The sequence below is a fragment of the Pyrgilauda ruficollis genome, unplaced genomic scaffold, assembly GCF_017590135.1.
Source record: "Pyrgilauda ruficollis isolate IOZ18807 unplaced genomic scaffold, ASM1759013v1 scaffold17, whole genome shotgun sequence".
NCBI classification, from domain to species: Eukaryota; Metazoa; Chordata; class Aves; order Passeriformes; family Passeridae; genus Pyrgilauda; species Pyrgilauda ruficollis.
The window spans coordinates 11139654-11150628 of record NW_024515875.1 but is presented as its reverse complement, the minus strand read 5'-3'; the positions used below and the strand labels follow the sequence as shown (position 1 = coordinate 11150628).

At 54.2% G+C, this 10975-nt stretch overlaps 1 protein-coding gene and 1 long non-coding RNA gene across 2 annotated transcripts; one reads left to right on the top strand and one right to left on the bottom strand.

Moving 5' to 3' along the window:
* Positions 1 to 254: 254 nt before the first annotated feature.
* On the bottom strand, positions 255 to 4153 carry PTMS (parathymosin). Its single transcript, XM_041464032.1, has 5 exons — positions 3451 to 4153; positions 2836 to 2907; positions 2046 to 2127; positions 1832 to 1896; positions 255 to 1197 (listed from the first exon to the last, which is right to left on the bottom strand). The coding sequence occupies exons 1-5, from the start codon at positions 3496 to 3498 to the stop codon at positions 1147 to 1149; spliced, it is 318 nt and encodes a 105-aa protein (XP_041319966.1). The 5' UTR covers positions 3499 to 4153; the 3' UTR covers positions 255 to 1146.
* A 2758-nt stretch (positions 4154 to 6911) lies between these two features.
* On the top strand, positions 6912 to 8799 carry LOC121351670. The gene is made up of 3 exons (XR_005954819.1): positions 6912 to 7668; positions 8113 to 8574; positions 8694 to 8799. It is a non-coding gene; the product is annotated as an uncharacterized LOC121351670 (long non-coding RNA).
* The last annotated feature ends 2176 nt before the right edge of the window (positions 8800 to 10975 follow it).

Genomic DNA, 10975 nt, shown 5'->3' with positions numbered 1-10975 from the left:
GGGCTGCAGCCAGCGGCCACGGCTGGCTTTCCCTTCCCACACCCCTTCCAAGAGATCCAGGACAGCCCTGGAGCTTGGTCCTGTGTTTGTGGCATGGCCCCCAGCGGGACAGAGCGAGCAGGACCCAAATACGAGCCCTTAAACAACCAACACGCGCCCTCTGATCAACCTCTGGCTCCCCTCTGCACCCCCTCTTCCCACAAGCCAGCTTCCACCGACCCTGCAGGATGTGAAGACACTGCCATCCACAGCGGTTTGAAACATTTTTAAACGCTTTTATTTACAGTGCTTGTTGAAAACAATATATATATTTATATCTATCATCCTCGTGATGTCTGTGCCATAGAAAACGCTGTGGCTATATTGCCTTTAATTTACAAAAAATGGTCACAAGAAAATCTGAAGGGAAAAAATGGAAATCAAAGTTTGGTCCCCAATTGTGTCTCTCTTGATTTGTTTTAAAAAAGCCTCCAAATTAAAAAAATACACAGCTCAGATGAAATTCATATATAAAAGCAACCCTTATCTTCCGAAAAAATTCACGAGGGCCAGCTTGCTGTCATGTAAACTTGGAAAAAAAAAAAAAAGCTTAAAATAAATCCTGTCTCTGTGTGTCGCTTAATAGAACCATTATTTGCTTGTAATATTCTTTGCCTCTCGGGGTTCAGGGGGAAAGCGGATGAGAAGAGGACTGGGGAACGCACCATGAGGTCTGTGCCCGCACCTCCTGGCTCAGGGAGGAGCTCTGGCAGCAGGGCTGGGGAGCGGGAGCTCTCAAGAATCTCACACCAGTGACAAAAACAGGCGGGCAGGTGACAAGGGGACAAGGGGAGGTGCTTTGCCACGTGAAGCGCCTGGCGAGGTCGTGTGCCCAGGAAACCATGAGATCCTTGAGGGAACAGGAGCACTGGGAAGTGGGGCACAGTGAAGGGATGCAGGGGAGGGGGGCAATTTCAGCTGGGGAATAATGTCATGGATGGGCTAGGTCTTTGGGTGAGAAGGGAACTGCTGTCTTCCCCGTCTGAGAGCATTTCTAATCTTTCCTCATCTGAGATTGTGTGAAGCCAGAGGCTAACGGGCAGTGCAAGCACAGGCTGGAATGGAGGAGGAGAGATGGACGGAACAGGGGAGATGGGAGGGGAGGACTCAAGCTGAAGAGCCATTTTCTGTCTTCTGTCTCTTTGGATCCACTTCATCCTGCATCAGCCACGGGGAGGAAAAAGAAGGAGTTACCATCAAACAGTCACCACCCCAAGGTACATGATTTCTCCACAAAATCATTAGCTCTTTCCTCCGTATGGAAATCTCTGTTAGGCCCACCCTAAATCCACTCTCCTCTAAAGCACTCTGGAGTGCCTGACACAGCTGTTCTGTTGGTCGTGATTAAGATGTGGACAGTTCCATCCAGAGGGACGCCACACCCACGCTGGTACTTCCAGCAGGTGTAAGAAGCTGAGGCTCACACCACTCCACTCCCCTCAAGAGGAAGATCAGACCCTTCCATCACCGCACCCTTACAAGTGCACCTCGTGGCCTGAAGCCCAGGAGACACAGGTAGCTCAGAGGTCATGGCCAAGCACAACCCAGCACCTCGACTCTCTCTCACTGAGCACCACAACTGCTGGTGGAGGGACCTGGATCCTACAAGGAGCATCCATCAAGTGTTTACTATCCCCTTGCCACATCAGATTTGTTTACCTGTCTGCTCCTGAAGCAGTGAGACCCGAGGCCTATTTGGGATTATCAGCAGCAGCATCCACATGGATTTGATCAACAAACAGCAAGTAGCCTCATTCCCTCTCCCCACCATTATTCTTACACTACTACTCACCTCCTCCTCCTCTGCAGATCGTTTCTCTGCATGGCCATCCTGCTCCTGCCCATTCTCATCTGCTTCTAAGCACAAGCAAGAAAGGAAAATCACGGGTTAAACTGGGGCAGCATTTAAGGGAATGTAATCTCAGAGTCAAGAGGGATCAGAGAGGGAATTTCCCTCCACAATCCTCTATTCCTCTGCAGCCTCAAATTCCTTCCATTTCCCCTACCTTCATCCTCATCACCACCTTCTTCTTCATCCACATCATCAGGGTTCTCTTCATCATCCTCGTCAGCTCCGTTCTCCTCATCCTGAATGAAACAAACTGGTCAGAGCAGAAACTGGTGCCAGGATGACATATCCACGTGCTCTTTGCTACGAGCACAACTTCCAGAGCTCCAGCCGCTCCAGGAATGCATTTGAGCGCATTGCTACTCCGACACCGTTATTCCCACCACCCCTGCTGCACACTCCTCCCAACCAGCCCTCCTTCACCAAGCCAATCCTTCCAGTCCATCCCCAACATGAAGCTCCTTGTCTCCCACGAGCTTACATCCTGATGAGCTGCTGCCATCCCTCCCAACAACCAAAGCATCTCTCTGATTACAGGCTAATGACTTAGCCGAGGCTCACGGTACATCTGCTTCCAGATCCCTCCCGAGCTCCATCAATCTGTGCGTTTCCTCACTGTTCCTCCCCCCACCTTCTCCAACACATGCTCCTTGTGCACCTCAGGATACCCCAGTGGGCGCAGGACCACATCTCCCGTGCCACATTCTCCCACTTGTTCTCGGCTCCATTCCCTGCTGTGACCTTTCTTCTCCCTGGTGGGCTGTGGTGACTACACTAAGTCCTTCAAGGCTCATTCTCCACAATTATCCAAGAGCTCACTCTCCCTTCATCTCTATGCTTGGCCTGCTCCCTTTCTTAATCTCCCATATTCCCTTCATATCTGCTACCCACAGCGAGCACAAAAACCTCCCCGACGTCACCAAATCTGTCCCTCAGAAGAACCTCACCTCTACTATCTCCTTCTTCTTTTCTTTGTGGACTGCTTTCTCTTCGAGTTTTTCCTTCTTTTCTTTCCTTTCCTACATATGAAATGAGGTGCGGGGGGAGGGGGGGAAAACCAACAACATTCCGGCGGTCAGCGGCAATAAAAGACGGGGATGCCTAAACAAAGAAGGCTCGCAGGAGAGGCGGAATAGCGGGCGAGGAGACATATTAGGCGTTAAATCCGCCCGCCTGACAAAGGAAAACAGCAGCGAGCGCGCGTCAGAGCTACTTTTAGCCCGCACACGCGTGTGGAAGCCAGAAGTGGCACGGAAGAGTTTTAACGATTTATCAGAAAAAAAAAAAAAGGGCAACCTTGCCCGTAGGATCGAGGCGTTTCCGGACCTCTCTGTCTCTTTCTCCCTCTCCGTTCTACCCCTCCCTCCTCCTTCCCCGGCCATGCGAGGGCCCGCGCTTTGTGTCCGCACAACTTTCCCCCCGCTCCGCCGTGACACCGCTCCCCGCCCCCCCCATCGCCCCCCCGCCTTCCCCCGCCGAGCCCGTTCCCTCCCCTCCCGCCGGGAGCGCGGCCGGTGGCGAGGATGGGAAGAGGGGAGCGGGAGGGGAGGGAGGTGTCTCACCTTAGCGCTCAGCTCCGCCGGTGCCTCCTCAACGCGTTTTTCCGACATCCTGGCCCCCCGGTTGCGAAGGGAAGAGGCCGGTGGGAACCGTGCGAGAGAGGGAGGGAGCGGGCGAGAAGGGGTCAGCGGCGGGAGCGCAAAGTCCCAGCGGTCCGCAGGCGGCGGCAGGATCCCGCCCCGGGGGCCAAAGTACCAGGGTCTCCCGCGGTGGGGGGATCCGCCGGGGCAGGGGATTTATACAGCGCCGGTGACGAGGGAAGGAGGGACCTGGGGAGGGAGGAGAGAGGGACGGGAGGCGGAGGAGGGAGGGGAGAGGGACGGGCCGCTAGAACAATGTGCGCTCGGCCGCGGCCGCCCGGCAGCGGGGGCGCACCGCGGGTCCCCGCGAGGCGCCGCACAGGCCGCGTCGAGGCCAGCCGAAAGCCCCGCTGCGCGCCGAGGTGCTGCGGCTCCGACGGGGAGGGGAGGGGAGCCGAGCCCTCTGCCCGCAGCACGCCCGGGGAGCCGCCCGTACAGGCTGGCTGGCTCTCCAGGAGGAATCCGGGGGAGGCGAGAAGCGGCGCTGCGGGGCCGTGTGGGAGGGCAGCGCTGGCGACACGCGGCCTCCTGCCTGGAATTTTCCACTCCAGCTGCCCGCCCTTCCTCCCGCTGGAAGCGCTCCCGGCGGCGGGGCTCCTCCCGCCCCTCCCCTTCTGCCCTCCCCACCTTCTCCCCCCGCCCGCCCAGCGCCGGGCGCTTTTCCCGCGCTCCGCGCGCGGCGGAGGGACTGGGCGGGGCCTCGGGGCGGGGGGGCGGATTAACGATCGCATCCCCCGGTCCCCATATAAGGAGGGGCTGGGGCTGGGGCGCTGATTGGGCCATTCAAATGAGCTCTCTGCCTGGCAACAGGTTTGCCATTGGTTGGCGGCGGCCGGCGCGCCGCGGGGCGGGGGCGCGGGGCCCTTTGGCGCAGTGCGAGGCGGGAGGGGCCGCGGGCACGTGGGGCGGCGGGAAGGCGCGCGAGGGCGCGGGCATCGTCCCGCTGGGCTCCGCTCCGCGTGCCCGGGACCGACCTCCCGCTCCCGGCCACCCGCTCCCAGCCACCGGCCCACAGTGCAGGGCCTGCGACACTGACCCCTGCTGCCCGTCCGCCCGCCTCAGGCCCGGGCTCTGGCAGACATTGTGCCGGTGCTTCCCTCCGGGCTGGGAAGGATCATCGCCCAGCACCTGGTCTCCCTTTAGCCTAATGTCCTTCCTGCAGAACCGCAGGTGGTGACTTGGAACTGCAGGGATTTGTTGGTAATGAAACAGATGTTCCCGTAGCCGCTCCTCAACCCTTTGGTTACCAGCTTGAGCAGACTGGGATGACTAAATTCCCTTCACCTTTCCCAGAAGGTTTATATTATATTTATATAATTTATATTATAATTACAATTTATATTGTCCCGCTCTTAGTCACAGGCTCATACAACAGGAAAAAGAAAATAAATCTGCACGCATTTGCAGGCCTACCCGCGTACAGACGTGAGGGTGCACAGGAGCGCGTAGGGACGTACAGGTGTACGCAGTCCTTCTGGCAGGTGCAAGGCAAGGTTGTTAATCCGTCTGGTTGGAAAATGTATTGAGGTGCACGAGCCCTTCTTGTCCTCCAGATACAAACTCGGCCTCTGTGCAAAGCCAGATTTAGAGCTGCTCCTCTTGAGTTTAATCGAATGTGTCTCGGTTCGAGCATTTAACAGCAAAAGCCATTGGTATTCCTGGAACACAGGGCACTGAGTATGTATCTCCTGAAGGAAAGCATGAAGGAGATTGGATAAATTATGATCTGTGTGACAGGGAGGTAGAAGGTCCCCACCTTGTCATGTCGTCTCCTCCACGGCAACAGCTGCTTCTCTCATGATCTGACTAATTGACGTTCTTCCCAGCTGCACACAGTGCAGAGTGCCTGCCCCAAAAACAGTCCTGTAACTCAGACACACACATCTAGACTAGTACCAAAATAAACCAATTTATGAAAATGCATGCACTAATTTTTTTTTCCCCCCACTGTTTCACAAAACCCATCTGGCCAATTTCTTAGGTCTAGCTGCTGTCAGCATTCCAGCTCTGGTTTGGTTCAAGTAGCCTTCTTTCATCCTTCTCTTTTGCATGAAGAAAATCTTGATATCTAGATATACACCTAAAAATGGGACCCAAAATAACCTATATAGTGGCCAGATGTTGTTCCCCTCTGCTTCTGCTTGTCAGAAGGTGCATGGCTCATTGCTCTGCTGTTCTCCTCACCAATCCAGAATTTTTTTTCCAGGATCCTTTTCCTTTACACACTCAACCACTGAAAACACGAAATTACATTGACACGTATCCCTTGGCAAAGACATCTTCACATTAACGCACAAACAGGCCTTGACACAACATCCTAGAGGGGAGAAAGCAAAGGATTATGTTCAGAGATGTTCCCGTGCCCAAAGCTCTGTGTTGACACAGACTGCACACCCACGGATGCAAACACACAAACACCTGTTTGTGCAAGGGGAGCTCGTTTCCAGCAACCTGTGGGATGGAGCTGTGGGGTCAGCACTACAAGCTGGCATGGCAGCAGCGAGCTCTCCTTTCCTCCCCAGCACCTGCAGTCTGCAACCTCACATTGTCCCTTCCATGCTCCCCACCCCATCCGCTTTGCAGTTTTTCCCTCATCTGCTGCTTCTTGGCATTTGTCTCCTACCTGTGTTCTTGGCAGCACTCTTCCCATGGCCCTCTCCCTGGCTTCTCTTCGTGACATCCTGTATCTTACTACAAAATTCATCTCACATCCCCTCGTTTGTTTTTCACGTCCCATTTTGCCCTGCATGATTGTGTCAACTCTGCTTTTCCTCTTAAATCCAACATGAAATTCTTCTTCATTCCTTGTGACCTGCCTGTTTCTGCATTCTGACTCTTCTTGCCCTTTGGATCCCGGTGGCGAGATTCCCTGGGCTTCTAGTGTGCAGCTGCTTCCCTCAAGCCCTGAGGGTATCCACTGACTGTCTCACCTCGCTCTTCCCTGTGACTTCTGCTCCTCCACCTGATCTGTGCCACTCTGCATTTCGCCTGCCAGATCGATGTGCAGCTTTTCTCCGCTCCTCTCTCCCATCTGTGCTTTCCCCTTTGTTGCAAACGCCAGTACACTCATTGTGCGCTCTGCAGATGCCAGTCCCTGCTCAGTGTGTTCTGTCGTCTTTGTAGTCGCTTTGCCAACTCAGCAGAATATATTCCATCCTTTTTGGGGACTTATGTCCTTCGACAAAATGAGGGAGCTGCAGAAGTTACGTGACAGATCGTTGTGTGGAACAGATGCTGGCCGTGCCTGCAGCCCAGACAACAATGGGAATGTCATTTTCTCCATCCAGTGTCACAATTTTGGTGCTGTACCGTGTTTGTGCTTGGTGTTTATGTAGGTGTGTGCATGTGTTTAGGTGCGGTACATACCTGCGTGTGCACGGAGGGGATATTTTCCCTCTGATGCATTCTTTTACTCTGGTGAGTGTAGAAAGTGTGGTGCTTTTCTACTGAGGCGTGCGTTGAGCTTGCTGGCGTGTGCCATCATACGTGAGCACGTGGTTGAGATGTGTTTGGGCTTTCATGCGTGGTATCTGTTGTTCTGCTCCCAGCAAATGCGGGGTGAATGCACCTAGAAGCAATTATTTATGCATTTTGGTCTATCACCTTGCTAGTCATGTCACTGTGTTCTGATGGGGGCAGGGGGGCGGTGACCTTTGTGTTTATTTTGAGGGCTGAACTAACTAACTGTGAGCCATTTTCTGAGCAGAAGCAAAACACAATAACTGGGTATTTTAAGAATTATATTTACTGAGCTAACTCCTAAGTGGTTCCAAACCTCTTCCAAACTGTTTGCTGAATAACAAAAGAGCAGAAGGATGTGTATTTGCATTAAATTTTCTTAGATTTACATAAATACGAAATATCTGTCCTTTTCACTTACAGCAAAAGTAGCAAAATCTCAGTGTGCAGAGGGAATGTGTTTGAATGCATTTATGTATTTAACCCACGCTGTTCATCTGTCTGTACTGTGTCCATTAAAAATCCCGGCAGATAACCCGCTTTGTACTTCTTTCACGATGCTGTATACCGAATTTAAGATGAAATACCCAAGAATTCAACCACCGGCCACCTTTGCATTGGGAAATGGCTTCCTGAGATTCAGCATATTTAAATAAGCCCTGCAGGAGGGCTGGAAGCAGGGTAGGTAACACAAGGAGAAGAAGCAAGAGGAGTAGAAGGGAATGACGAGGGGTGACACAGCCTGTCAGAAGACTGGAAAGAGGAGGGATGTTTTCAATCGTGATTTTTTGTGAGCCTCTCTTTGCTAACGCAGCACAGATGGAGGTCGTGGCTCTCACTCACAGTGTGACAGACACACTCTTAACACGAGCAAAATATTCTGAAAGTAATCGCTGCCACACAACGCAGGCTGCAGCCACCACAAGCTGGCTGTAGCATCCCAAATATGAATTTTCACATTTGAGGATCAAATCAGAGCTGTCCTTCACTCAGGGTGCCCTTCATCTGAGGTCGGAGTTAGTTGTTGGGTGAGGATTACGTAAGAGGCACAGATGAAGGGAGCCAATGAGGAAATGGCTGTGGGTAGCTCTGACTTCTGCTAACGAGGATTTCTTTGTCTTCCAGGCGTGCGCGGGGCCCCTGCAGCGTTCGGGCGCGCTCTCTCTGCCCTCCTGCCCCAAATGCTCGCTCCGTGCCGGCAGCAGGTAACCAGGCAGGTGTCTCACCCTGCCCTTTACGTGCCTTCCCCGCGTGATGCTCAGTTGGCTTTCCCGGGATGCCGGGGGGCGGCGGGCAGCACCGGAGCAGCGGCGGGGCGGAGCCCAGGGCAGCGGCGCCGCTCATCGCTGCCCGCCGAGCGCCCGCTGCCCGCCCTTCCCCCGCTCCCCGCCTTCCCCGGCGCAACCCGGGCAGCTCCGAGCGAAAAAGGAGAAAGAAAGGAAATGGAGACACATAATGGTTTTTGTTCACGGTGAAAAGAGAACAGAGAGTGTGAGAGGAGCAAGATGGGAGCCTTGCTTCTCACTCACACCCCCTCGTCGCTCCTTTTTCACTGGCCATGCCCTTGGAGCACATCGGGAATAACTGGTGAGTGCTGTGCAGAAACCTCTCCTGCCAACGCTGCAGCGAACAGATCCTGCATTCCTCAGACCTGTGGCCTTGTCCACATTCCACGAAAAGGTTGCCGTTCTAATTCCTCCTTTCAGGGTTTCACGCAGCGTTTGCCGCCAGCGTGACTCTCTGCAAGCAAGGCTCCCTCGAGGTTTGCTGAACTGGCAATGGCCCCGGAAATGCAGCCTTTGGTAAGGTGTCCATCAGCTGTAAGGACTGCCTGGAAAGCTGCAGAAATACCCAGGGAGAGGCACAGCCTCAGCCCCCAGTCTCACAAACTCAGCCCTTGGGTTGCACTTGCAGAGGAGCAGCATTAGGGACAGAAAAAGGATCTGCAGAGCAGTGTTTGTTCCTGACTCTTTTCTGTTCCTTTCCCCTCTGTGTTTGAAGGCATTAATGCCTGGCTTATAATTTGGAAAAACTGAGAGAGCCCTACCATCTCTGGGACTTTGCAGGAGTGGGAGGATCACTAGTATCCAGGGGACAGCAATTTATTTTATCCCAGATCTGGGGAAAAGAAGAAAGAAAGAAAAAAAAAGAAGAAAACCGAAAGATGTTTACATTTCTGCCCTAGAAGATCTTTACCTCCCTTTGCAGCCTGACACTTGAGGTCAACTCCACACTCCAATCAAACACCAAGAGTGCCTCAGAGCAAAAGGAAAACACACCAGACAGGAAAGGCTTTCCAGGCTGGAGGTCTCTGAAGGATGATTCAGGTTTGCAGAAGCAGCATCAGAGAGGTTGAGGCAGCGCCAGCAAGGGCTTTGTTTGAACTTCAGCACTCAGAGATGAGCTCTGAGCTGGTGACAGGAGCTGTTTCAGCAGCTCACTTGTGAACAGCCTCCCTCCGAGAGGCTTAACCCGTGCCCTGCCCATAGGACTTGTGTCCACCTCATGATCCTGCACCATTGTGCTGTCGACAGTTCCCCTATTGTGGATGTTTTGGTTTCAGCCTCTGCAGAATGCAATTACTGTGTGCAGAAGGGACTTCTGGAGAGCCTTCTGCATGCACACAGGCACGGGCCTCCCGTGAGAGGTCTTCTTTCTCAATACCAAGCAGTTCTGAGACCTGCTGGAGCAAGAAGTATTGCCAAGTCCTCTATGCATTCCACATGTGAGCCATGCTACTGGGTCATTTTCCTCTGTCAGACTCCGAAATCCAAGGACATGGCTCCTGCCACAACTCAGGAGTTCAATTTTTCAACCACTTCTTGCAACCTGCTATTTCCAGTCCTCTGGCACGGGTCCAGTCTGGCTCCTGCACATGGTGGGCCGGATGCAACAGTCAACAGCAGCACCACTGAGGAAGCGTGCCCTGGGCTGGAGCTGGGATGAGTCAGTCTGCTCTCTTCCCTGTAATCCAGTGGGGCTGGCAGTAGCTGAAGGCAACCAGCATTCCCCAGAGATGGTGACAGAGGTGTCATCCACCTTCTTTCTAGAGATTCCCCACCACTGCTGTAGGTGCACACAAGTACCTAGGCTTCTCCTGTGATTCCAGTGGCTGTCCAGGATCGGTCCCTGATGGCCCACAGCTGGCTCACAAAGTGATCCTCCCTGCTTCCGCCAGCAGAGCACTGCGTGCGCTCGCTGTGCATGCGCTCGGCACAGCCAGGCAGCTCTGTGGGTGCCTCCCACATGCCCATGCCGTGCAGGAACCCTGGGATAAGTGCTGCCTCTGCAGCAGCCAGGCAACGCTGTGGACTCTGGCCGGGAACCAACTGGCCACGAGCCACAGGGGTTACTACAGCATCACAGAATATTCTGAGTTGGAAGGGACCCATCAGGATTGTCGAGTCCAGCTCCTGGCCCTGCACAGGACCATTTCCAAGGGTCACACCATGTGCCTGAGAATGTTGTCCAAACACATCTTGAACTCTGTCAGGCTTGGTGCTGTGGCTACGTTCCTGGGGAGCCCGTTCCAGTGCCCAGCTACCCCTGGGTGAAAAACCTTTGCCTGATATCCAGCCTAGACCTCCCCTTACCCAGCTTCAGGCCGTTCCCACGGGTCCTGTCACTGGCCCGCAGAGAGAAGGGATCAGTGCCTGCCCCCGCGCTGCCCCTGGTGGGGAAGCTGTGCGGAGCGATGGGGCCTGCCCGGTCCCCCTGTTACCACCGCATCTTCCCATTCTATTCCCCTTCCCATTCCTATTCCCATTTCCTTTCCCATTCCTATTCCCATTTCCATTCCTATTCCCATTTCCATTCCCATTCCCATTCCCACTGCCCTTCCCCTTCCACTTCCCATTTCCTTTCCCATTCCCATTTCCTTTGCCATTCCCATTTCCTTTCCCATTCCCGGGCTGCCCGGCGGGAGCTGCGGCCCGGGGGCACTGCCCGCGGGGGGCGCCAGGGGGCGCTGTGCCGCGCGGCCCCGCCT

Bases quoted from the DNA above. Each gene is read 5' to 3' on its own strand.
- PTMS (XM_041464032.1), bottom strand. From the start codon at position 3,498: ATGTCGGAAAAACGCGTTGAGGAGGCACCGGCGGAGCTGAGCGCTAAG. The intron at 2,908-3,450 runs GTGAGACACCTC...TTTCATATGTAG, and splicing joins CGGCGGAGCTGAGCGCTAAG to GAAAGGAAAGAAAAGAAGGA. The intron at 2,128-2,835 runs GTGAGGTTCTTC...TGTTTCATTCAG, and splicing joins AGAAGAAGGAGATAGTAGAG to GATGAGGAGAACGGAGCTGA.